At 47.1% G+C, this 24419-nt stretch overlaps 1 protein-coding gene across 1 annotated transcript in view; it reads left to right on the forward strand.

Moving 5' to 3' along the window:
* The window catches only part of CHP1 (calcineurin like EF-hand protein 1), a 45065-nt gene extending 21295 nt beyond the window's left edge, over window positions 1-23770 (forward strand). Inside the window, exons 3-7 of the mRNA XM_029598608.1 lie at window positions 7380-7460; window positions 9759-9886; window positions 10690-10751; window positions 19917-20039; window positions 21802-23770. Coding sequence (XP_029454468.1) covers window positions 7380-7460; window positions 9759-9886; window positions 10690-10751; window positions 19917-20039; window positions 21802-21855 — 448 coding nt within the window. The 3' untranslated portion in view covers window positions 21856-23770. The remainder of the gene's footprint in view (window positions 1-7379; window positions 7461-9758; window positions 9887-10689; window positions 10752-19916; window positions 20040-21801) is intronic.
* The last annotated feature ends 649 nt before the right edge of the window (window positions 23771-24419 follow it).

A 24419-nucleotide genomic window follows, 5' to 3' on the forward strand; every position in this document is an offset into this window, starting at 1 on the left:
TGGAACTCCTTCAATTTCTGGATGCGCCAAAAATCATCGCTTCCATCCCTATACACCAGGTGTTTTTGGATCTGCTCAAGAAAAACTGGGAATCTCCTTCATCGGTGTCTCCAGTTAATAAGAAAGCTGACTCCACATACCTTGTCCAGTCAGCACCAGGTTTCCAAAAGCCTCAACTGGATCATCGCTCTGTTGTAGTTGAGTCTGCACAGAAGAAGGCCAAGCGTCTTAAGCCGCACTCTTCTACCCCACCTACCAGGGACAACAAATTCCTGGATAGTGTGGGACGAAAAGTGTACCATGGAGCTATGTTGATTTCACGCATAGCTTCATATCAACTCTATATGACTCAATACAACAGAGCTATCCTTAAGCAGATGCAAGACTACGCTGACACGTTGCCGGACCAGTACCAACCGCAACTTCAAGCCCTTCTTCACAAGGGATTTGAGGCAGGGAAGCACGAGATTAGGACTGCCTACGATATATTCGATGCTTCCACGAAGGTTTCAGCCACAGCCATCTCAGCTAGACGTTGGGCTTGGTTAAAGTCATCCAACCTTCGCCCAGAGGTCCAAGATCGTCTTGCTGATTTACCCTGCTTAGGCGACAATTTGTTTGGAGAACAAATTCAACAGATTGTGGCAGAGTTAAAAGACCACCATGAGACGTTGAAACAACTCTCGTCTATCCCACCTGAGGTGATCTCCAAGCAACCGCAAAAGAAGGACTCTAAAAAGTCGTTCTTTCGACCACGCCGCTACTACCCTCCGTCAACTAGGGCTCGTCCTGCACGGTCCTCTAACAGGCCTCAGACTCGTCAGCCGAGAAAGCACGGGCCTACTGTAGCCCCACCTCCTGGGCCTGCGGCGGGCCTTTGACTTCCCTGTATTGAGCACAAGCCAACTCCCTCTTCCACACATCCCTGTGGGAGGTCGTCTGTACCACTTCTTACACCGTTGGAAACAGATCACCTCAGATCAGTGGGTGCTAGCAATTATCGCACAGGGTTACCACCTCAACTTTATAACACTTCCGCCAGACTCCCCGCCCCTTCAGGCATGGAGTCTAACCAGCCATTTGACTCAATTACAACAAGAAGTATTCCTTCTTCTACAATCAAATGCTATAGAACCCGTCCCTCCTTGTCAACAAGGGAAAGGATTCTATTCCAGGTACTTCCTAATACCAAAGAAATCAGGGGGGCTTCGTCCAATTCTGGACCTTCGGGCCCTCAACAAGTATCTGCAAAAAGAAAAGTTCAAGATGGTAACCCTGGGCGCCTTGCTCCCTCTGTTGCAAAAGGGGGATTGGCTGTGCTCTCTCGACCTCAAGGACGCTTATACCCACATTGCGATAACACAATCTCATCGCAAGTATCTGCGTTTTCTGATAGGCCACGACCATTATCAATACCGGGTACTACCTTTCGGTCTGGCATCTGCTCCACGAGTCTTTACCAAGTGTCTCATAGTAGTAGCAGCATTTCTCAGGAAGGAAGGTGTCCACGTCTACCCCTATCTGGACGATTGGCTCATCAGGGCCTCTACCCCTCAGTTTGCTCAATCCTCCCTAAAATTAACAATTCACACACTCCTTTCCTTAGGGTTTCTTGTCAATTACGAGAAATCCTGCTTGGTCCCATCTCAGACCTTATCCTTCATTGGGGCAGACTTGGACACCTTACAGGCAAAAGCCTACCTTCCAATTCAATGAGTCCACACTCTCATGTCCTTAGCTCGCCAGCTCCAGTCGCAACACACTGCCACGGCTCGCCAGTTCCTCATTCTCCTAGGACACATGGCATCCTCGGTTCAAGTCACTCCCATGACCCGACTAGCCATGAGAGTAACACAATGGACTCTACGACACCAATGGATTCAAGCTTTTCAGCCTCTGTCCTCCATTATCACAGTCACACAGGCGCTACGCCTATCCTTAACCTGGTGGACGACTCAGGTCAACCTCCTTCAGGGCTTACCCTTTCTTCCACCGGATCCGCAAGTAATCCTAACCACCAACGCTTCTCACATCGGTTGGGGAGCCCATGTGGACGACTTCCAAACCCAAGGATTATGGTCCAAAGAGGAAGCCGAACACCAGATAAATTTCCTGGAACTTCGAGCAATCCGCTATGCGCTCCGAACTTTCAAAGATCATCTATTCCATCAGATAATCTTAATCCAGACGGACAACCAAGTGGCCATGTGGTACATAAACAAGCAGGGAGGCACAGGCTCCTTCCTTCTATGTCAGGAAGCTGCGCAGATCTGGGCGGAAGCCCTCTCCCACTCCATGTACCTCAGGGCCACTTACCTGCCGGGAGTAGACAATGTATTGGCAGACCAGCTGAGCCGTGTCTTCCAACCACACGAGTGGTCACTCGATCCTCTGGTAGCGACCACTCTGTTTCACAAGTGGGGTTCTCCCCGCATAGACCTCTTTGCGTCCCCTCAGAACCACAAAGTGGACGATTACTGCTCTCTCATTCGGAGCCAGCACTCTCGGCCGAGGGATGCATTCTCCCTCAAGTGGACAACCGGTCTGCTCTATGCATTCCCTCCACTTCCTCTTGTGTCAAAGACTCTCGTGAAGCTACGCCAGGACGGAGGAACCATGATCCTGATAGCACCTTACTGGCCACGCCAAGTATGGTTTCCAATACTCCAGGATCTCTCCATCCGCAGGCACATTCCTCTGGGAATGGACCCGCATCTTCTCACTCAAAACGACGGATGCCTCCTCCATCCCAACCTCCAAGCCTTGTCCCTGACGGCATGGATGTTGAAAGGTTAGTCCTTCAACCATTTAACCTTTCAGATTCAGTTTCTCGGGTCCTGATAGCTTCACGAAAGCCTTCCACAAGAAAGTCTTACTCATACAAATGGAAAAGGTACACATCATGGTGCACTTCTCAGTCCCTTGATCCCCTTTCCTGTCCAATCTCTAAGTTCTTGGACTATTTATGGCACCTATCAGAATCCGGTCTAAAGACCTCTTCCATTAGGATGCATGTCAGTGCGGTAGCCGCCTTCCATAAAGGTATAGAGGGTGTCCCTATTTCAGTACAACCCCTGGTGACACGCTTTCTTAAAGGCTTGCTCCATCTGAAGCCACCCTTACGTCCTCCGGCCCCATCTTGGGACCTTAATCTGGTTCTTGGTCGTCTTATGAAACCTCCTTTCGAACCTCTGCACTCCTGTGAATTGAAGTATCTCACATGGAAAGTATTATTCCTGTTGGCTATTACTTCAGCTCGCAGGGTTAGTGAGTTACAGGCCTTAGTCACCTATCCGCCTTACACTAAACTCCTGCAGGACAGGGCGGTACTCCGCACTCACCCTAAATTTTTACCCAAGGTAGTTTCTGAATTTCATATCAATCAATCCATCATACTACCTATCTTTTTTCCCAGGCCCCATTCCAACTCTGGGGAACAGACTCTGCATACCCTAGACTGTAAACGAGCTCTAGCGTTTTATCTAGACCGTACAGTTGCTCACAGAAAGAGTACTCAATTGTTTGTCTCCTTCCATCCTAACAAGTTAGGACAACCTGTGGGTAAGCAGGCTCTTTCCTCCTGGTTGGCGGACTGCATTTCCTTCTGTTATCAGCAAGCTGGCATTCCTTTCCAAGACCGTGTCAAAGCACACTCTGTGAGGGCCATGGCGACTTCAGTGGCACACCTTCGATCGGTGCCGCTTCCTGACATCTGTAAGGCTGCAACCTGGAGTTCTCTCCATACCTTTGCAGCCCACTATTGTTTGGACAAAGCTGGAAGACAAGACTCCATCTTCGGCCAATCTGTCTTGCGTAACCTTTTTTCCAACATGATGTACCAACACCCTTCCACCTTCCCAGTAGGGTGCGGATGCCCTTTCCCAAATTCCACCCCAGTTGTTGTGCCTGTTGCACATCGTTGGGTACATTTGGTGCAGGTCAGGACATCCTCAGCTCGGTACTCACCCATTTGTGAGGACAACCATCCTGCTTGTCCTGTGAGAAAGCAAATGTTGCTTACCTGATGTAACAGGTGTTCTCACAGGACAGCAGGATGTTAGTCCTCACGAAACCCGCCCGCCACCCCGCGGTGTTGGGTTCGTTTTATTTTTACTTTCTAGGCACTGCCTGTAGCTTTGAAAATCAGACTGAAGGGAGACCCCTGCTGGCTGCAGGGTCAGTGCCTTGCTGGGCATGCCCAGTAGGGGCCAGTCAAAGTTCTGTTAAACTTTGACAGAAGTTTTCCGTGGTGGGCTCCATCCTCGATGTCACCCATTTGTGAGGACTAACATCCTGCTGTCCTGTGAGAACACCTGTTACATCAGGTAAGCAAAATTTGCTATCCATGTTATTGAAACTGATATTTTTACATCAGAAAACCGTACTTTGAATGCCTTTAAAATCTGTTATAAATGCATAATGTTTAACTGTGTGCATGGTGAGAGCTGGGGAGGATGGGTGTGAGGCTGTAAGGTTCGCAGAGTACCTAATACCCTTGCACTAGCCCTGAGAGAGGGCACTAGGCACTGACCCTTGCCATTCACTTATCTCCCACATTCCAGGATGATGGGGTTCCCAGCTTCCTAGAAATATCATCACTGACCTTCTTATCTGGAAACTCTGACCTCTGCCTGCCCACTTCCACAGCATTTCCAGTCATCAAAAGGGGCAAACTCCAAGGGGACCCTTACCTCTCCCTTCCCAGGGCCATCTTAGTGATTTGACCTGCATTGTGCCATCTCAGCCCTCCCCTCAGGCAGCAGCTTATGTCATCCGTGTTTATTACCATCTCCTTGTGACTTCCTTTCTATTAATGCATTCACTTACAGATCCCACCCCCCTTTTTTTTATAAAGCATATTGTGTATTCTGTGGAACAGCATCTTGCCTGCCCTACTTCTATTTTCAGTCTTGGGTTTCCCAGTATGCATATGCTGGCCTGGATTCTCATACTTTTATTGATTTTTGGCTTATCCTGGTTCGTAAATAGTTTTTTGGGATTTTTATGTGGTAGCTCCCTGTTTGGCATAGTCTCCCTTTTATTGAGTCTTTTTTTTTTTTCTCCTCCTGGGGCCATGCTCAGATCTGGGATGAGACTACCAGTCAGTCCTCCTCCACTATTTCCTAGGCTTCACATCTTCTCCTGTACCAGATACTGACTTTTTACATTTATTGCTTTGTTTCTTCAACTTGAATTCTGTTTTGATTCTTTGAAAAGCATCTTGACTATGTCTAAGTATGGCAGTATACAAATATAATTCCTGGCTATTTTGCTCTAATTTCATGACATCCTTTCTCAACTTGGGTAACATCTTTTCCAGGGAGCTGCCTCAAAGTGTTGAGAATAAGTTTACAAGTCAGATGATAGAGCAGAACCCTCCTTGTGAAGCCTTGTCACATAGTCTGTGTGCAGATCAGTGACTGTAATGCTGCTGACTTATCTTCTAACAACTACATCTTATTGCTCCGTTTTACAGAGTACTAGAAATTCCCAGTGAGAACCAATATGGTGCTAAAGCATGGAAATCCATATATAGTGTGCTTTTCAGGCAAAAAAAGCTTCCAAGAGCTGCTTAATTTTTGTATTTCAGTCCTAAAGAAATGCTTTGTTCTAAACTGTGGGTACTTTTTAAACTTTTCTAGTTGGTTGCTCCCCTGGTTAGGAATCTGTAGGTGTTGCTGTGCTGATGGTCATCAGAACTCAAGGCAGGCACTGCTCTGGTAAATGAAGCAAGAATATAAAATGGATTTGGAAGGAGAGGTTCTTAAAATGGAGACTTTAGTCCTAGTACAAGCTGCATAGCCTTTCCTTCATTTGAAAAAGGTTGGACATGCTTTTGAAATAAAATATATTAGGATGAAAAAGAAAGAGGATCAAAAACCAAAGTGATGGTTTAGCTGATACTTTTACTAGCCGTTGTCCTCTGTGTGATCCAGCTTGGGCCAGTAAGCACAGGTCTCCAGCTGCTCTCCCAGGAAAGTAAGCCTCGGGGTACAAGATGGCTAATGATTTGCCTCACTGACTTCAGCTACTTTATGGTCTCATTACAACTGTGCAAATGATTTCTGTTAAATTACTGTTCCATTTAAGAGACTGGAGCATGTATTAATAGAATAGATGGTAATATAACCACAAGTACCCCCTTAAAGCTTTCATTTCAGTTTATCCTTTTCTCCTTAAGGCTGACCTGAATATTCTGACAGCTCTTGTGTGTCGCCAGTGTGAAGTATCCAGGTCTCAGCATGCCTGTAGCTTTACACAACCAGCACATCTGGGTGAAACAGTGCAACCTGTACATGGCTCCATATCCTTTTAGCCAGAGTGTTACAACTGCGATGGTGGAGCTTGAGGGAAGAGGAAGAATGAAAGGAAAAAAATAATTCTCCCACATAGTCCCCGGTGCCTTGCTGTCAGTGCTTCTGGTTAGCATAATAGATGAGGACCAAGTTGTCCACCCAGTAGGCTCAAGCTTAGGATATATTTCAGTGTCAGTTGCACAAGCTTGACTGCTTGCAAGATATCACTTCTTATCCAAGTTGGTTTGCCATTTTCACACTCTGCTCCTCTACCCTAATACATTGTTTGTTTATTTTCGAAAGAATTTGACGAGTCTATTTCAAACAGTGGGGCTGGAGCAGAGCTGGGGCAGGGGTTCCCCCTCACAACCTCCCATTGGCCATTACTGCACCCTCTGCCCCTCCCTTCTTGCACCTCTTCAGCCAGCATAGGGGAGGGGGCGGGGGGGGAGTGTGTATGTGTGTGTGGTTCAGAGGGCTGCTGCTATGCTGTACCTGTTTCACTCTCCTTGGCTCCCTTTGCCAACAGTTAAGGCACTGAAAAAGTGGACTCCCAGTCTGCAGCTCTGTGCCTCCATGCCTCACTTGCTGCTGGCTATGCCACATTTCTTCCTCCTCTGGCATCAGAACGCTGTGGGGCAGGACTCAGTCTTCATAGCACAGCAGTCGCCTGTCCTGCTCCTCTCCAACTCACTATGGGGCCTCATAATGCCCCCTCCCTTCTTTTTTTTTTTTTTTAATGCTGTATTTTTTTGTAAAAACGTTTGGCCAAAACATATCTCCTATCTTTTATCCTTTTCAATAGACATGTGCGCTATATCTAGGACACTAGGCAGTGCCTTTAAGATCCTATTCTTGTAGGAACAGGGAGTCCTTATTAATATGTACATTATTAATAATCTTCTGGAAATAAACTACAACTAGGAAGCCCTCTCCCTTCCTTAAGATGCATTCTAGTTTGATTTAATGTGGGATTATAGTCTGAAGACCAGGATTTGAATTCCTGTATCTAGAAATACTCCTCTACATTTTCTTAAACTTTTGCCTTTTTGTCTTGTACTGACCGTTTCCCATTGTCTGCAGCCGGGAGGACTTCCAGCGTATTCCAGAGCTGGCCATCAACCCACTGGGAGACAGGATTATCAATGCCTTCTTCCCTGAGGGGTAAGTGAGTGTGTGTGTGTGGGGGGGGGTTTGTGTTTTCCTTTTATGGATGTAAGATTTTTTTTTTTCCCTTTAGTCAGCCAGGTCTTATGCTGAGAAATGTGAGATTGTTTGTTTGGTTTTTTTTTGGGGGGGGGGGGGGGGTGTTCTATTGAAACCTGTTCCATTACATGATGATGCTCAGACTTTTTAACTTGTCCAGTTACCCATCTCACCTACTGTTACCATCTCCTGCAATTATAGGTCAACAGATGTTCTGACCTGAACTGGTTTTGGTCACCCAAGAGTCAGAAACCCTCCTCCACATCACTTTGTAATAAGAATGAGCCAGTGCAAGAGACAGGGGGGGGGGGGGGGGTGGTCCTTGGGGCACAGTGCAAAAAACACTACTTTTTTGTTAAGAGCATGGACTCTCAAACTGTAGGAGCAGCAATTGGTCACTCACTCCAGAGAACTGCTGTATCCTGTGGGATATAAGGGGATTTGTGTGTTTATTTTTGTCAAACCTTGACCATAGCCATTCTCAATATTGGAGCTGCCAAGGGGAAAGCAACTTTTGAAGAGATTTTCAGCCCAGGAGCATCGCATGCCACCACATTACACCCCCCCCCCCCCCCCTTCTCATCCTTCCAGTAAAATACAGTATTTATCCCTGTGACTACGGGCTTGGAAGAAATGGGCAAATACCACCTGTCCCAGCTAGCACATCGCCACCCTTAAAATAATTTTCCAACCTTTGTGTCTGTAGTCTGAATTTCTGTCTCTGCTTGTTCTTGATTTTCTCTTAGTTTCCTCTCTGCCTCCTTATTCTTTTCTGGTCTTTACTCTCATTTCTTTATCATTTGTTATTTTTCTTCAATGTGTATATCTTGTTATCCACCAGATGTCTCCACCGCTCCTTATTTTTTGCTCACTTTCTCCTAATCTCATGCCTTCCGGCCACTTCCATTGCTCTCCTCATTGTTTTTGCATCTTTCCTCCACCATGATTCCTTGGTTTACCTCCCCTGTCAAATCCCCTCCTCTCTGTCCTACACAGCTCCTTTCCCAGTCTTCACCTCTTAAGTTCCCTTTGCCTAATCTCTGATCACAATGCATGTCCTCTCTCATAGCCAATCTACTCTTCTGCTTCTTTTGCCTCTCCCACAGCTCCATTATCAGCCCCTTTCTCTCACAGTCCTGTCCTAGCCAGCTTTTCCTCCCCATCACCCGTCAGCCCTTCTTTCCCCCATCATAGCTCCTCTGCACTCTTTCTATTTCCCAGACCCCTCTATCAGCGGTACTCTGCATCTTCACTGCTCCTCAGGAAGGCAGTCTATCCTACATTGCTGCTTCTTTCTAGCCCTCTGCAGATTATTGGTCAGATATTCAATAGGCTGCAGGGGGAGGCGGGAGCAGAAGCACTTCCTTGCTACTTCCTAGTAGCATGGAGCTTTAAGCTCCAATTCACAGAAATGCAGGAGTGGTTAGAGCAGTGGGCTATGAACCAGGTGACCAGGGTTCGAGTCCTGCTGTCGCTCCTTGTGACCTTGGGCAAGTCACTTTACCCTCCATTACCTCAGGTACAAACTTAAGATTGTAAGCCCTCTGGGGATAGGGAAATACCTACAGTCCCTGAATGTAATCCACTTTGAAGCACTGAAAAAAGTGCAAAAAGCGGAATATAAATCTAAATAAATAAAGATGATATTGTGGGTGCTCAAGCACCCACAAAGCTGGCGCTTGTGTGTATAGTAGTGGTGGGTGGATGTGTGTTTGTGGGGGGGGGGGGGGGCGCATATGTACTCCTCATCTCACTCTCTTACTTGCCTTGCTCCCTCTCTCTTGGCTGCTTCCTGCTGCAGGAGGAGCATGAACCTCCCTGTCCCCCATCATCATTTCTGATGCTGATCTCAGTCATAGTGCTGATCCCACTTTCTCTTCCCGTCTCTCCTCTTTCACTTTACTAGGCCCCCCCCCCCCCCCCCCCCAAAAAAAAAAAATCTTGCAGCTTAAGCTGCTTCCTATAAAGGATGGAGCCTGGGAAATCCACTTACCCTGCCACTGCTGCTTTTTTGCTTTTCTCCTTTCATGGGTGGAGCATGGGAATCTTTGCACTGCTGGACCTGCGGTACTGATCCCAGCAACCCTGCTCTCAGCAGCTGTAGGTGAGCATCACTATGCTCGTGCATGTGGAAACGTGCTATGATGCTCAACCAGGTTCTAACATTTTTTATAATAGAGAGAGAGGTGGATAAATATGGTGTCCAGTTAGAGAAAAAAATGTGTGGTTTTGTAAATCCCCTTTCTTTCCCTCTAGGGAGGACCAAGTAAACTTCCGTGGGTTCATGAGGACCCTGGCTCATTTTCGGCCTATCGAGGATAATGAGAAGAACAAAGATCTAAGTGGCCCAGAACCACTGAATAGTCGGAACAACAAACTTCGCTGTAAGAGTCTACTTGCTGCCTTGCCAGCACTGCTAGCGTGTGATGTTTGTTTAATTTCCCTCTCCTTTGGATTTCAATTCAGTTGCATTCAGCCTTTTTTGGGCAATGCAATTAGAGCCTTGGTTCACATCTAGAACCATTTTTGGAGGTGGGGGATTTGTTTGTGGTGAGGCAGGGGAGGAGTTTGAGCCTGGCTGGGGGTGGTTTAAACACCCCCACCCCCTTCTCTCTAGTCAGTCATTTCAGTGACCAAGTGCCTTGCCAGGGGCCCCAGATCCCGGTATGCATGTGCCCTAAGACAAGTCACTAGCTGCCAGTACTGTCCAATGGCTGGGGGTCCTCTCCCCCCACATCCTAGGGTATGAATACTGCCTCCTCCAACCCCTCATGTAGACGTGACTGTTCAGTGATGCAGAGGAACTGCATAAAAGCTGCTTAAAAACAACTTACAAATAATCAAATGAATTGATACTAGATGAATGGTACTTTGCCCTGTGGACCTTAAAACTATTATTCTGTTCGTGGTGCTTAGCACATGCTTCCTCCTCCCTTTTGTATTATCTCCCTGGGCCCCTACACTGGAAGAGACTCTGTTTAAAGAGGAGGGCCTGATATTAAGCGAGTACTCAAGCTTGTTCAAGCACTTTTACAGACATTCAAGTAAAGCCTTGCAGCTGTGCAGTCCTTCAGCCTTTCTGATCCCACAAATTGTTAATCCTTAGAACCTCCATCCCTACTTGTTCCACAGAGCTCTTAAGACTAGGAAGATAGAATGACCTTTTTTTTTCCCCTTTTCCTGCCAGTTGCTTTCTGTCTCTATGACTTGGACAAAGATGACAGAATTTCTCGGGATGAGCTCCTTCAGGTAAGCTCACATGTTATAGATGATACATCAGTTTTGTATCTAATTTTGTCGGGATACAGATCTTTACTCTGTTCTTTCTTCAGACTTTTATTTTTTAAATTATTCTATTTTATTCTGGCTTTCTCTACATTTGTGCAAAGGAGAAGTTTGCTTTCAAACCTGGATTGTGCCTTGCCATGGCCTGTGTGACTAGGGTTGGATATGTAGATACGACTCTTTAAAGACCCTTTCTGTGGCAGAGTCTGGAGTTATGAGAAACTAAGGCCGCAGTGGTGTAGCAAGGGTCTCCGGTGCCCAGGGGCCAATGCATTTGCAACTTCTCTGTACCCCCTCACCCCCCTTACCAATCTTGGGGAGGGGGGAGGCCCAACCAATTGCATGAATAGAAGAGGGGGGCGTGGCTCAAAGTTTGGTCTTCCTACTCTAGCTCACTCACATAGATGCTGTTAGCCTCCCGCCAATTTCTTATACCTGTACTGTCAGTCATTCATTTTTGCATAAATCATAGAATAGAATTATTCATTCCCAGACCAACTAATAAAAAGTTTTTGATGCTAGAAAAATGCACCGTGGTAAAGAAGAACATTACTTAATAGAAGTGGCAGTACTAAATGACTATTTCCCCATACAAATCACCATACAAAAATAATTCAAATCATATCATCTCAGTAACAAAAATCCGTGCATATGTACCAAATTTGTCATGTCATATAGCAGCTCTAACTCCCTCAGGAGTCAAACAGTAATAACACTATCCAGAAAAGTTCAGCATTGCAAATATTACAATAGACCCTAGAAGACAGAAACACCTCTGATTGAAAAAAGAACTATAGAGCCCAACACAGAACCCATGCACTAACAGAATCCCTCATCTTGGTCACACATACAGAACACAGAAGACCAAACAAGGAAATCAAGAAAAATCATAGTAAAACCATTCTAATAAAAAGAATAAATATATCAAAACAACTAATGAATAGGGCATTCAATAATTAAAATCTCATGAAAATATTTATAAAATTTCCCAAAACACCAATATAATATTTCAGAACAGCAGACATCAAATAACATCCAATAATGAAACTAATAAGGAGTAAAAAAAAACTCCTTTTCTCCATCTATGGTATGTTTTTTTCGTTTGTTTTTTTTATTTCCATTCACCCTGAGATTGTCATGAATTTGGAGAAAGGAGCCACAGAAACTATTCTCACTCGCACTTGTGTTCACTCTTGCAAAGATATTAGGTTCCCAGAGAAAACCTCTATCCGTGTTGTTCCTTCTCTTGCTTACACCCCACTGGCTGCACTGTCTATTACAGTTCTAGCTAACCGGTACCCTGTGTGAAATTGGTGCCCCTCTTTCCCCCCCCCCCCCCCCCCCCCCCCCCCATATACACACACACTGCTCAGAAGCTTCTTTCGCACACCTCATCCCATCATTCAGTACCATCTTAAGACTTCCACACCTCCCACCCCCCTTGGCCTCTGTATATCCTCTGTCAGTCGCTGCTCTTGATGGTGCTGGTGGCGCCATGGTACCCTTCGGTAGCAGCGCCTATGGCCATGGTCATATTGACCACAGGCACACTATGGCTCTGCTTCTTGGACTCCCAACTCTCCAGCAGTCTTGTTCCCCCTCCCATGTCGCCTCACTAAGTCACAGTTCATGTTCCCCCACATTCACAGCAGGTAACAAACGCATCCCTGCACTGCTGCAAACCCCTCTCACTTAGCCTCCATACTTCACTCATCCCTGCGGCGCTGCTGCAGTCCCCTCCCGCACACCTCCCTGCTCCTAAGAATCGAAGGATTGTGGCCTTGCAGCGCGGGCTGCTTCCTCCTTCCCGACTGCTGGCACACGAATGGCATAATCAAGTGCTGACAGCTGAGGAAGAAGAAGCAGACCACAATCCTTCGATTCGTAGGAGCAGGGAGGCGTGAGAGGGTTGCGGCAGCGGGGGAATGCGATGGCTACCTGCTGCCGTGACCCCTTTTAAGTCTAGTACCCAGAGGCATTGGCCCCCCACTTCTTCCCCCTCCTCTCTATGCCACTGCAAGGCTGTTGACTCACTCATTTTACCCCCTTATAGGTGGCAAGCTTAATTAACAAGAACATTTGTTTGGGGATTATTGTTTTTGTAGGTCTTTCAGATATTATTTTTATGAAGATTAGTTTGTAGCTATGCCATGTTTATTTCTCTGTGATATTTATTTCTTGCAGAGTTTTTGAGTCTGATATGTTCAGAGTTGGATTGAGTTTGCACAGGAAGGCAAATAAAAATATAACCATGGCCAATTCTAGCTAACCAGTACCCTATATGAAATTGGTGCCCCTCCCCCCTACAGTGCTCAGAAGCTTTTTTTCGCACATCTCATCCCATCATTCGGTACCGCCTTAAGACTTCCACACCTCCCACCTCCCTTGGCCTTGGTGTATCCTCTGTCAGTCACAGCCCTCTGTCTCGCTGTTAATCAAAAAATAAGGTGTTTTTTTAATATTCTATTTGTGACTACTCAACCACTTCAAAGCGGATTTTTCTGTCCCCAGAGAGCTTACAGTCTAGGTTTGTACCCAAGGCAATGGAGGGAAAAGTGGCTTGCTCAAGGTCACAAGAAGCAGCAACAGGATTTGAACCCTGGATTCCTTGATTAGCAGCCTGCTGCTCTAACCACTCCCCCATCCCTCCCATCAGACTGATCATAATGTCCCTGCAACCCTAGTCCACTCTTGCCCTCCTGCTTTAGCTTGGTGGCAGTGGCTCCTTTACAGGCTGTGACATTTCCTTAACTCTAGGGCTTTGGCTTTAGTGGTTCCTGTGCAGGCTGTGAGCTTGCAGTTCTTTCTCGAGTGCTTCTGTACATGGCGGCAGCAGCATAGAACAGCTAGCTCCACCTTTTCCATTCTTCAGGAGGTGGCTGCATTCTGGACCTGTTGGATTGGCTGCTAGCTACTTCTGGAAGTTAGAGTGAATGCTGAGGAAGGGCACAGGCTGGTGGGGAAGTAGATGGTACAGCAGCTCCCTCTGTGGCCGCACAGGTTGCACATCCCAAAAGCTGGCCCTGACAGCTACAAGTATGAAAATATCTCTTGTCCTTGAACAGACTTTAGACAGTTGTATTTTCTTTTTTCACCCTGCCATTATCTCCCTTTTTTAAAGTGGAATTCATAAAGTAGCTTAGCTTAAGCAACTGAGAGGCTCTAATTGTATCCTACTGGTTTTTCTGATGGCAGGGTAGAAGTAAAAATTTTATCACTCTCTTCCTGAAGGTTATCCAGTGACAACTTGAAGCTACCACAGCTGGAGCACTCATCTTTCTCAAATGCTATTTTATCAAAGATTAATTTTTTAATTTTATTTTTGTTTTTAAAACTTTGATCTCAAAACCATTTTTTGTATTTTTGTGAGATTTTTCTAGCACGGACAAAAAACATATTTTGGGGTATTTTTTGGCAATCTTCTCTGGCTCCGCAACTGGTCCGCTGATTCTGCTTCCAAGACACAGTTGGGATCCCTGCCTTTTAAAGGGAAATTCCTTTTTGGAGCTATCTGGACCAGATCATCAAATCTCTCGGAGAAAACACGGTACATAGGCTCCCGGAAGATCGGCCGTGAACTACCAGATCATTCAATGCCTCCAGAAGCTGGTTCCGTGGTCAACGTCGCTTCCTCACCACCAGACAGGCCACACCTAGGGCGCCCTCTTCTCGCTCTGTCTTGGTCCCGTCCCTTTCGAGGCTGCAGACCGGCAAGGGACGGGATGGCGCAGGCTGCCTCCTCTAAGCCCCCACAATGATGCCAGACTGGCCCACTCCCCAACTCCCAAGATCGGGGGCCGGATTTCTCTTTTCTACAAGGAGTGGGCACAGATCACGTCGGATCAGTGGGTCCTCGATATTCTAAGGCACGGCTAAGCATTGGACTTTGCTCAACCCCCAAGAGACAGATTCCTCTTCTCTCCCTGCGGATCCTCCCAAAAGTAGTTCATTGTGCGGCAGACTCTCGACAGACTCCTGGCTTTAGGGGCAATAATTCCAGTGCCCCCCATGGAACTGGGCTCCGGCCATTATTCAGTCTACTTTGTGGTTCCCAAGAAGGAGGGTTCTTTCCGCCCAATTCTGGACCTCAAGTTGGTCAACAAGTCGCTGAAGGTCCCTCACTTCAGGATGGAGACCCTGCGCTCTGTGATTGCGGCTGTCCATCGGGGGGAATTCCTGGCCTCTCTGGATCTGATGGAGGCTTACCTTCACATTCCCATCCTCCAGGAGCATCAGCGTTTCCTACGTTTCAAGATTCTAGGGCAGCACTTTCAGTTCCAGTCGCTACCCTTCGGTCTGGCGACCGCCCACCACACATTCACGAAGGTAATGATAGTGGTGGAGGCAGCTCTCCGCAGGGAGGGAATTCTAGTTCACCCGTATCTGGACGACTGGCTCGTTCGAGCGAAGTCAGCAGGTGGTCATCAGAGTGGTACAGCTCTTGCAATCCCTTGGTTGGGTTATCGACTACACCAAGAGCAGACTTACTCCTTCGCAGTCACTGGACTTCCTGCGGGCACGGTTCAACACAGCAACAGGCAAGGTCTTCCTCAGGCCAGATCGCGCCCAGGCACTCTCTGCGCTGGTTCAACACTTCTCTTGCCTCTTGTTGCCCACGGCTTGGGATTACCTACAGATCCTGGGATCCATGGCTTCCACGATCAATCTTGTACCCTGGGCCTTTGCGGCCTCTCCAAAGAGCGTTACTCTCCCACTGGAAACCAGTGTCGCAGGAGTTCCAAGCCATCCTTCCACTCCCGCAGCCCGCCAGAGACAGCCTGCGTTGGTGGCTCGACCCGCTCCACTTGGCGCAGGGAATGCCCTTGGACATACCGGACTGGGTGGTGGTTACCACGGTTGCCAGTCTCTCCAACTGGGGGGCAGTCTGTCAAACTAGCTCGGTCCAGGGGTAATGGAGGAGGTCTCAAGCCACATGGCCAATCAATCGCTTGGAAACCAGAGCTGTTCACCTGGCGCCGAAGTTTCCTCCCTCTCGTCCATCATCGGGCGGTCAGGATTCTCTCGGACAACGTGACTACGGTAGCGTATATCAATCGCCAGGGAGGAATGAGAAGTTGTCATGTTTCCTTGGAGATGACAAGCTGCTGGCCTGGGCGGAGGCCCACCTCTCACGGCTGGCAGCCTCTCACATCGCAGGAGTAGACAATGTTCAGGCGGACTTCCTGAGCCGACAACGTCTCGATCCGGGGAGTGGGAGCTCTCCAAGGAGGCGATGCAGCTTCTCATCCAGCATTGGGGGACACCTCACCTGGAATTTCTTGGCCACCTCCCACAATGCAAAAGCGCTGCGGTTCTTCAGTCGCAGAAGAGAGCACGGCACGGAAGGGGTGGACGCGTTAGTGCTCCCATGGCCAAGTCACCTTCTCCTCTACGTGTTCCCACAGTGGCCTCTTGCTGGCAGGGTCCTTCAGAGAATCGAAGTCCACCAGGGTCTGGTGATTCTGGTGGCACCGGAATGGCCCCGCCGTCCGTGGTTCGCGGATCTGATCAACCTAGCGGTGGACGGCCCTCTCCGCCTCGGCCACCTTCAACGACTACTTCATCAAGGGCCAGTATTTTTCGACCAGGCAGATCGCTTTTGTCTTGTGGCCTGGCTTTTGAGAGGCGTAGACTGAGACGCCGGGGATATCCGGAGGCCGTAGTTTCAACTCTCCTCAAGGCTCAGAAGACGTCTACGTCCCTCGCTTATGTCAGTGTGGAAGGTTTTCGAATCCTGATGCGCTTCCCATTCAGCTTTACCACGGACGGCCTCGGTCACTCAAATCCTTTCATTCCTCCAGGCGGACCTGGAGAAGGGTCTCGCCTACAACTCACTGCAAGTTCAGGTCTCTGTTCTTGGATCCCTGGTCCATCGACAGGAGGGAATTATTCTTTCCTCTCACCCGGATATCATCCGGTTCCTCAAGGGGGTGAAGCATCTAAAGCCTCTACTTCAGGCTCCTTGTCCTTCCTGGAGCCTCAACTTAGTTTTAAGGATCTTGGGAGGTCCTCCCTTCGAGCCTCTGCATGACGCTACCCTCAAGGATCTCACACTCAAGACTGTTTTCCTCATGGCCATTTGTTCAGAACTCCAGGCGCTGTCCTGCAGGGAGCCCTACCTCCGACTCACAGATTCAGGTGTCACCTTACGTACGGTGCCCTCTTTTCTGCCTGAGGTGGTTTCGGCATTTCACCTGAATCAGACTGTGGAGCTCCCCTCTTTCTCCTCTGAGCCACGTGAGCTCCGTAAGCTTGATGTCAAACGCATCCTGATCCGTTACCTGGCGGTCACAGTTTCCTCTGTCAGATCATCTGTTTGTCCTTTGGCATGGTCCCAAAAAGGGATCCAAAGCCCCAAAGTCAACAATCGCTCGCTGGCTTAAAGAAGCCATTGTGACTGCGTATATTGGAGCAGGGCAACAAACCCCGTTGGGCGTCAGGGCCCATTCGCTGCGTTCTCAGGTGGCGCCCTGGGCGGAGTGTCAGTCCACTTTTGCCCAGGAGACTTGCCGGGCGGCCACCTGGAAATCCTTGCATACTTTTGCTAGACACTATTGCTTGAACATCCAGTCGTCGTCTTTTGGCGAAAGGATCATTCGAGCAGGACTATCAAGAGCCCACCCGAAGTAGGGAAGCTTTGGTACATCCCACTGTCTGGAATGATCCTGGTACGTACGGGGAAAAGAAAATGATTCCTTACCTGCTAATTTTTGTTCCTGTAGTAGCATGGATCAGTCCAGATGCCCTCCCTAAGCCTGACTGGGATAGTTGTTTGGGATTTACTGCTCGACTTCCTTGCTTTGCATCTCTATTCTCTGACCTCTGCGGTAGCCCCTCTCTTATGGGGCCGTTCAATATCTCTTTTTGCAAGTTTGCCCTTTGGCATCAGTTTGTAGTATGCCCTTTGGCATGAGTTTCTAATTGTTCTATTCACACTGTTTGAAGTTAGTGTTTTGGTTCCCTTGATCCATCCTTCTCTGTGTATCTTGCTTTGATATTCTTATTACTGAAGGGTAGTAGAGGGTGCACTGGTTTATAAGGCAGCACCCTTCAAAGCTGTGTCTGACTCCATCTGCTGGACGGGGGACTGATCCATGGTACTACAGGAACGAAAATTAGCAGGTAAGAAATAATTTTCTTATCTATAACACCAAATCTAAAGGTGTAAAGCCAATGAAATATAACACAAAAAAAGACCAGAGGCAGATGTGTGCATAGACCGGGACCAGAGTAAACTGGAAGTATAGGAAGTCCAAGGTACCCGGGAAGCAGGACCCGGCAGTACAGGGCCGAGGGCCAGCTGATGACAGGGCAGCAGGCGACAGCGGAACTGTAGCAGACCGGAGTCTGAGGCAGGCTGTGAGCTGAAGCGAAGTTGGTAGCAAACCGGAGTTGGAGCAGGCGGTAGCTGAAGCAGATTCTGTAGCAAACCGGAGCTGAAGCAGGCTGTAGCTGAAGCAGAGTCTGTAGCAAACCGGGGTCGTAGGCAGGCGGCAGGCTGAAGCGGGGTCGTAGGCAGGCGGCAGGCTGAAGCGGGGTCGTAGGCAAACCGGAGTCAGAGGCAGGCAACCGTAGAGAAACAGGAGCGCAACTCAGGACAACTAGGCAGTTGTGAACCTCGTTGCAAGGCGATGAGAGAGAGTTTGAACGCGGGTTATATCGGGACCTGGGCGGGGCCAGGCTTCCGGGAGTTGAGCACTCAAGACGGGTGTCTTCGCGCGCGACTGAGGAGAAGCAGGCACGTAATGGCGGCCGCCACGTGGAGTGAGAGAAGCCCCCAGGGTCCAGCGTCGGCGGAACGCGGCAGTTCCTGAAGCGGAGGTATGCAGGGTTGAGCCCAAGGCGAGGGGAAGCGGTGGCGACCGCAACATTCTGACTATTAAAGGCACAGACACACTAAATAATATTCCCAAATAGTTAACTTTGTCTTTTTTAAAAGTATTGGGGCAATGTCCCAAGCTAAAACTTACTGATTCCTTTCAGCCACCAGCAAGGTGATCCTCTCCTCTCTGTGTTCCCACTGGAATGTGGGTTACTGAGCTCTTCCCTTCTAATTTATAATGTGCTTCTAAGGTAAATTAGTGCAAAACAATCCCTTAGGAGATGTACACTTCATTTAGTTTTCCTGAGTGACTCACTGCTGTGCTGATTAACAAAGAATGATACCTATTCACATCAAACACACAACCTTAACACTTAGTTAGTCAGCCAGAGTGACTCACTGCTCTCTTGATTAACAAATGTTGGTCCCTATTCAAACCCAATCACACTACCTCAACACCTTTCCAAGGTGAGTAACTGTGCTATGGCACATAATTGCAAGGGCAGTAGTTTCCTGAGGGTCTCTGGGCGTATTCCACTAGAGCCCAAGCTCCACCTTCGGCAGAGTACCAGTTTTGCCATAGAACATTTTGTAAGGTGGCAACTTGGTCCTTGTTGCACGGTTTCCAAATATTATCATTTGGATGTGCAAGCTAGAGATGCAGACTTTTTTTTTTTTTTTTTTTTTTTTTTTTTTTGAGGTGAGCGTTCTGAGAGAAGGCTTTTCTGGCTCCCTCCCAGGTTAAGGGTAGCTTGGGTAAATCCCATGGGTCTGGATTGGTCTGGTGGGACAATGATAAAAGCAAAATTAGGTTGCTTACTGCAAATTTTCTTTGACTCCTACCAGACCAGTCTAGAGCCCCACCCAGTTAGCCTTTATCTAGTTCTTCTGTGTACATAGATTAGACGGAGTGTTATGCTATGAAGTGTTAGTATGGCTACGATTTGTTGGTTATTGGACTCTTTTTGGTAAAGGGGGCCAGTTTTTTTGAGGTTTACAGACATGTTTCTATTTTCTCAACCGTGCTCATTGGGGAGTTAGCTTTGATAACATAATACTAAGAGACTGCAGGTGACACAGTTCCTTATGTTGACGGAGTCTCAGCAAAGGTTTTGTTGTGTCTGCTGATGGGGGAGAAAAACCCATGATTTGGACTTGTCTGTTAAGACTCAAGGAAAGAAAATTAGCAGGTAAGAAGCCTAATTTTTACCTTCAAGACTGCTGTTTTGGGAAAGCACATGCGGAATGCTGAAAATAGTCTTGGAATCCAAAGTACGTGTAATGTTCAACCTCTTGTGCCCCCACAGGTATTGCGTATGATGGTTGGGGTGAACATTTCAGATGAACAGTTGGGCAGCATTGCCGATCGGACAATCCAGGAGGCTGACCAGGATGGGGACAGTGCCATCTCCTTCACAGAATTTGTGAAGGTCAGGAAACTACTGCTTATGACAAGGGTTTTGGTATTCTACCATCAATACTGATGTGACAATATTATAAAAACTATTTTTAAAACTAGTTCTTGGATTTTTTTTTTTTTTTTTTTTTTTTTAAGGGATCTTGCAGTCTCCTACTCCTTTGGGCTTCCAGCTTAGTTGGAACTAGGGCTGGAATGCAGCAATAAGAGCCTTCCTTTACAACTAGCTGTGGACTTCTTTTCCTCTATTTTATATCCCATCCTAATTCAGCCCAATCATTGCAGCAACAGTCTTTGGCTGGGGCTATGGACAAGGGCTCCTTTTAGAACCCTGCAGCTGTGGGCCCTAAATTTGGCCATCAGGTATCACTGTTGTCTAATGGCTGGTCCTCCCTCCAGGTGCTGTGAACGCTGCCTCTGCAGCAGCCCCAGCTCTGGTAACAGAAAACTAGCAGAGAAATGATAGCAGAAAAAGACCACAAAGCCCATTGAGTCTGTCCCTTTCTGATGCAATCTTACCCTGTCCCTTGCTTCCTTGCAACCCAGGATCTGTTCTTATTCTAGGTTGGGTTTTTTTTTTGTTTGTTTTTTTAATTCTGTAAATGTTTTGGCCTCATCTATCTCCAGTGACAGACTTATTCTATAAATCCAGCTTATTTTTTTCTTTTTGTCCGGCAGTTTTTGTTGCTGCTTTGGAAGCTGGTCTCCATTGAGCTACGGTGCTATCTGCTTTCATTTGCAGCCACTTGAAGTATTTTTCCTGTTTTATAGCCCCTTCCTCTCTATCTTGCCCATTCATTGTAGCAGTAGTCCTTGGCTAGGGATCATAAGCTGTAGCTCCCTCCGACTCTGGTATGCCTGTATCCAGATTCTGGCCAATAGCTACACATCCAGCTCAGGGCTTTGGTTTCTTAGCTTAGGCTAGGATAGGCAATTTCAGGCCTACTGTACCACAAACGGGTCTGGTTTTCAGGATATCCACCATCACTATGCATGATATGTATTTGAATATAATGAAAGCAGTGCATTCAAATATACCTCATGCATAGTGATGGTGGATATCCTGAAAACCAGATTTGTTTGTGGCACTCCAAGGCTGGAGTTGCCTACCTCTATGCTAGGGTTTGGGAGAGAAGCCCAGACTAGAACCATAGGGGTAGATTTTCAAATAGCGCGCATAGGCGTACTTTTGTTGGCGCTCCAGGCGCCAACAAAAGTACGCTGGATTTTAGTAGATACGCGCGGAGCTGCGCGTATCCGCTAAAATCCGGGATCGGCGCGCGTAAGGCTATCTATTTTGTATAGCCGGCGCGCGCCGAGCCGCGCAGCCTACCCCCGTTCCCTCGGAGGCCGCTCCGAAATCGGAGCGGCCTTGGAGGGAATTCTCTAACGCCCTCCCCTCACCTTCCCCTCCCTTCCTCTACCTAACCGGGATTTACGCCTCCCGGAGGGAGAAGTAAATCCCCGCGCGCCAGCGGGCCGCTAGCGCGCCGGGACGCGACCTGGGGGCGGGGGGCGCGGCCACGCCCCGGGCCGTAGCCACGCCCCCGAGCCCGCCCCCCGGAACGCTCCGAAAACGCCGCTGCGCTCGGTCCCGCCCCCGACACGCCCACCTCCGAAAACCCCGGGACTTACGCGAGTCCCGGGGCTCTGCGCGTGCCGGTAGGCCTATGTAAAATAGGCTCACCGGTTTTGGGCGGATTTAGGCGAGCAGGGCTCTGAAAATCCGCCCCATAGTTCGCTCTGCCTCATTTCATATCCTTGTTTTCTTGCAGGTTTTGGAGAAGGTGGACGTTGAGCAGAAAATGAGCATCCGCTTCCTGCATTGATGGCATAGAAGCCCCTCCTTCATTGTAGGACAACAATGGAAGGTCTACCTTCCCCTTCACTCTGATTCCCAGAGTACTCCTCCTGCAGCAATGATCTCTTCTCCTCCTCCTCCCCCCCCCCCCCCTCCATTGTCCAAGCTCATTTATATTCCAAACTTCTCAGTTCATGAATATAGTAGCATTACTGTATTCAGTTCCCCCCATTACCTATTCAACAAGCCACTATGGCTTTTATATAAACAAGTCTCTCAAATACCAGCTACACCCTATAGCATACATAATATCTGAGCTTGGGAGAGAGGGAACACCCTGCAGACAGGAAATTTTAAATGGATATTAACACAGAGCCAGTGTGTGGTTTGGGAGCATATCTGTCTCTCCTGCAGGGGCTATAACTGGGGTTGCTGCAGGAGGAACACTGGATTGAAGACCTGTTCTCTGTGAAGAGATTTTCTTTACCGAGATCTCTCCTTCAGCACTTCTATCCTAGCCAGTGTTTGCACTGGCTGGATTCAAAGTTAATCTGCTCTTTTCTGAAACTGTAAGGAGTGAGTGCCATATAGGATGCTGTAACTAGATTGAGATGACAGGTGTGGAAAGAGGAAAGGATTGTTACTGTACCCTATGTAATCTTTTTACAAAATAAAAGCTGGTACACAGCATGTTCAAATCTACATATCCTAATCCAATGACAGAAAGCTGTGTCCCAAGTCTGACAGTCTTTCACATTGCTGGAGTCTAGTATCAAGAGGCGGTGGGGTGGAACAGTGCTTGTGCAGTACATTTGTGTTCCTGTTTTGGCCTTGGGACCACTGACGAGATGTTTGTACCATTATGAAATGGATTGGATTGGTTCAGAAGATGTCTTAGAAATTCTTGAAGAGCTGAATAATGTATATGGCACATTGCTGATCACATCGGGTATGTTCTTGTGCCAGTCACTTGGTACTGTACCTAGCTATCCAGGGCAGTCCTGCTAATGCACCTCTTGCTTATATTACCCTTCCCCCACCCCCCACTTCTCCACTGATAAGACTTAGGGCAGCAGCTAGACTGGCCCAGCTTCACTACTGTATTTCTCAATACTGTTTTATAAATCTACTTAAATTCTTTTGTTCAGGGAGAGGACAGTTTGGTTTTTTTGTTAATGAGTTTTAAACTTGAATTGCTTTTTAGAATATCATTTAGTAGTACCATATGGCTTGGACAATGCCTGATTACTTTAGGAAAATAACATTTTGCATAATTCTAATTCAATGTTAGGCATGTGCATTTGTTGGTCATTCATTTTGCGTTAGGTGTATCTCTGGTGCGCACGTAATTTGTGCGTGTACTAGGGTAGGCTAAGCGCATGCTAAAGAGATGCATATGCTTAATAAATGTGTATTTTACCATTGTACATTTTTTAATTTTATTTTTGTTCTTAGTCTCTGAAGCTACTCTGTGATGCTGAGCCACAGGGAACATGTGCAGGAAGTAAACAGGCCGTGGGCAAACAGTTCTGTCTTAATGGAGAGTACAGTTTGCACTCTGCTCTAGTTTACGCCAAGGAGGAATTCTGTTAAAAGGGAAGAAATGTTAAGACACTAATCAGTCAACTGAGATGTATTTGTACTGTGAAGAGCACACGGTGCTATCTTTCTGGGAAAAAAAGATGTATTCACAAGTAAGCTGCACTATTTTTTTTTCTTGTTAGTTTTTTTTTGGTTTTTTGTTTTTTTTTTGGGACCACAGTGCAAATCAAGCAGGTGGAGGAACAGGTGTCTGTACTCTGTGTTGGTGAGTACCCTTATTTAAAATTCAGCAGTAAATCAGTTTGATATTTCTCTGGTTGTGGCTAGACATATTTGTGCACTCGACTCTGGGCTGTGTGTGCTTCAGTTGTTTAAATAAATGCTGCAGTGTAAAAATCGTACCTTCTGTTTGTAATTTTGTGCTATTGGGCTGCAAGACAATTTCAGATCTTCTCCTATTTGGAAATTTCAAGAGACGAGTGTTGTAATATGATCACCCAACTGTTGGTGCAGCCTGACACTGGAAAAAGTATGGATAGTTATCTCAACTACCCAAACTTCATAAAAGTGGAATAATATACACATTTTATAAAACTTTTTTTTTTAATTGAATTTTAAATTAACAACCAAGAAACATTCTTGAACAGAACATGCTTAGAGAACACAAACAAGTGGAAATACACACCAAGAAAAAAATGTTTTTTTGATCCCTCTGAATTAGTTCATTTTATTTCTTCATGATCCAATCAGAGCTTTACCTTTGCCCTTGGCTCCTAGGGTTTCGTCTTTGGTTGGAGAGTAAGTTGCAGATTGTGGGTTGCTGCTGGAGGCTTCCTTGGCAATTTATTGCTTAGTTTTGGTTGAAATTTCCTTCAGATAGTGTGAATAGTGGACTGCTGTATGTATGAGAGATATTCACCCTATTCAATTTAACCACACATTTACAGGGAAAATTCAACCAAAATAACCCAATTGTAGCACACCAGATCTCAACAGAAACTTCTTCCTCCTAGCATGTTACCTTTGCCACATCTGAAAAAAATATTTTTT

This window comes from Rhinatrema bivittatum, chromosome 4 (genome assembly GCF_901001135.1).
Source record: "Rhinatrema bivittatum chromosome 4, aRhiBiv1.1, whole genome shotgun sequence".
Classification (NCBI taxonomy): Eukaryota; Metazoa; Chordata; class Amphibia; order Gymnophiona; family Rhinatrematidae; genus Rhinatrema; species Rhinatrema bivittatum.